General features: G+C 34.2%; 1 protein-coding gene across 1 annotated transcript; it reads right to left on the minus strand.

Moving 5' to 3' along the window:
* Positions 1 to 1,415: 1,415 nt before the first annotated feature.
* LOC119047411 (olfactory receptor 4L1-like) lies at positions 1,416 to 2,354 on the minus strand. The gene has a single exon (XM_037142849.2). It carries the CDS (start codon positions 2,352 to 2,354, stop codon positions 1,416 to 1,418), a length of 939 nt encoding a protein of 312 aa, XP_036998744.2.
* Positions 2,355 to 2,585: the final 231 nt, after the last annotated feature.

Raw genomic sequence — 2,585 nt, forward strand, 5'->3', positions numbered from 1 at the left:
GTGTGCTAGATATTGAAGATATATGGAACTTATAACCTAAAAGCAAAAATGAATTTAACCTATAATTACACAAGTAATTACTACCATAATTTATGCAAAAATAGAAATTGCATCATGCTATAAATAAGTGAAATAAATAAATCTAAACTGTCTAAGGATATATAGGAAACATGTCCTAAAATGGGTCCTGTGTTCTAATAGGGAGTTAGCTCAATGAAGAGGTGGTACATCATTCCTAGTGAAGAGAACAGCCTAGAAAAACTCCTAAGTTAAGAAGATGCTGATGCTTTAAGAACTTGAAAGAAGGTCAGTGTGACTCTAACATTGTGAAAAAAAATATTTTGAAGCAAAATTCCAAGGATAGGCCATATTTTGAAGGATTTTTAAGTCCAGTTAAGGATATGGACCTAAGTCTTAATGCACGAAATAGTTTTAGTGAAGAAAGAAACATTGGGAATGGTATTTTAATGACATCACTCCAAATGCTTGTAGAAAAAGCAATGAAGAGAGGAAGAAATTTATGTGGTGGTGTAGGATCAATTACAAAGCTATTGACTACAGCATACAAGAAATGTTTTATCTTGGATTTGGAGAGAATATTTAAAATTAATCAACAATGAGTATGGGATTCCCAGTTAAGCATGCACTGCCCCCTCATCAACACTCCCAAGCAAGTAAAATTTAGCTTGCAGTTATAATAAGGACCACAAACATGTGAGAGGCAAATTTAACTGTAGCCTTACATAAAGCACTTGGACAGTTACATGATATATTGTATAAAATCAAGAAGTGTGCTTCTACTTTTATTTATGGGGGTTTGAAAGTCAACTGTGAATACTTATAATACTTCTGGAAGCATTTGGTTCTAAGGCTGCTCTTTGTAGTTATACTGAAATTGTTTTTCCATTAGTTTTCCCCTTCCAGCATCACATATTCACTCTGGCAGCTTATATTCACTACACTTTCAAATTTAATGATTTATTCTTATGTTTCTTCTAATTGGTTCAAGAGATTAGAATCATATTTTTCCATTATGGGTGACATTATTTCAATCATTATTTGCAATGGTACCTCATTTAATTGTGTAAGTTTATGAATGTCGGTAAAAATCTGTATCTATTAAGATCATCTATAATAATATTTACCACATTTCTAATATTTATTTTATTACTAGTAAATATACCTGAATGCCTATGTAAAAGTAGTCAGTGATTTTATGCCTATTTTGCTGCAGGCTGTTAATTATCATAATGTGTTATAACTGCTTTGTGTAAATTAAAAATATTTTATTATTAATTTTTCTTCATTGGTTAACATTTTAACACCACAAGAGTAAAACCATGTATTGTATATAATCTATTCAAGTTCTGTTAGCATAATATGTGAAAGCTGTATTAATTATATACTGCTTCAATCTAGAAGTTTTGTGTGAAGCTAATAAGTAGGAACCATAATTTTCTCATGGCCCCTTGCATTTTCTGATTTCTCAGGGTATAAATAATAGGATTTAGTAAGGGTGTAATAACAGTGTAAAATACGGAAATGATGTTATTGCCTGCAAAACTATTGAATGGCCAGGCATAGATAAAGATACAAGGTCCAAAGAACAGAGTGACTACAATGATGTGTGCAGACAATGTAGACAGAGCCTTAGAAAGCCCTCCAGATGATCTTTGCCACACAGTGACCAGGATGACCATGTAGGAGACAAGCAGAAGGATGAAACAGATCAGTGAGAGCAACCCACTGTTAGCAATGACAAATAATTCCAGGGTATATGGTTCAATACAGGCAAGCTTAATCACAAGGGGAAGGTCACAAAATATACTGTCTACAACATTGGGACCACAGAAAGGCAAGTCCACCATTAATAACATCTGGCTCATGGTGTGTGCAAAACCAATTATCCATGAAAGTATCACAAACCCACTAAGCAACCTGTGGTTCATGATTGTCCCATAGTGCAGGGGTTTACATATGGCTACATATCTGTCAAAGGCCATGGCTATCAAAAGAGTCATCTCAGCACCCCCAAAAAGGTGCATAAAGAACATCTGGGCCATGCAGCCCCACATGGAGATGGTCTGGTGTTCAGTGAGCAAGCCTGTAATCATCTTGGGGGTGGTGACAGTGGAGAAACACATGTCCAAAAAAGACAGGTTTCCAAGTAGAAAGTACATGGGAGAATGAAGGGTGGAGCTAAATGTTACTGTAACCATAACGAGAATGTTTCCCAATACAACAGCACTATAGACCAAGGAGAATGACAAAAACAAGAATATACAAAGTCCCCATTGTCCATAAAATCCTAGCAAAATAAATTCAGTCACTACAGATTCATTTTTAAGATCCATTTACTCAACTCAGAGAAGTCCCGGGAGAATTTTAGACATAAAATAAATCATATTCTTCTGACTTGCTCAATATTTACATCTCCTTAAGCCTTTAGAAATCTTCATTGAAACATAAATGCATTATCTGTTAGGGTGGAAAAAAAAGAAAAGTCCCAGAAGTTACTTTACATGAAAATAATTTTAAAAATTAAGCCACAGTTAGCATAAATGTTTTTCTATTTCTAGTCAATG

This window comes from Artibeus jamaicensis, unplaced genomic scaffold, assembly GCF_021234435.1.
Source record: "Artibeus jamaicensis isolate MK-2021 breed Jamaican fruit bat unplaced genomic scaffold, CSHL_Jam_final contig_885, whole genome shotgun sequence".
Lineage (NCBI taxonomy): Eukaryota > Metazoa > Chordata > Mammalia > Chiroptera > Phyllostomidae > Artibeus > Artibeus jamaicensis.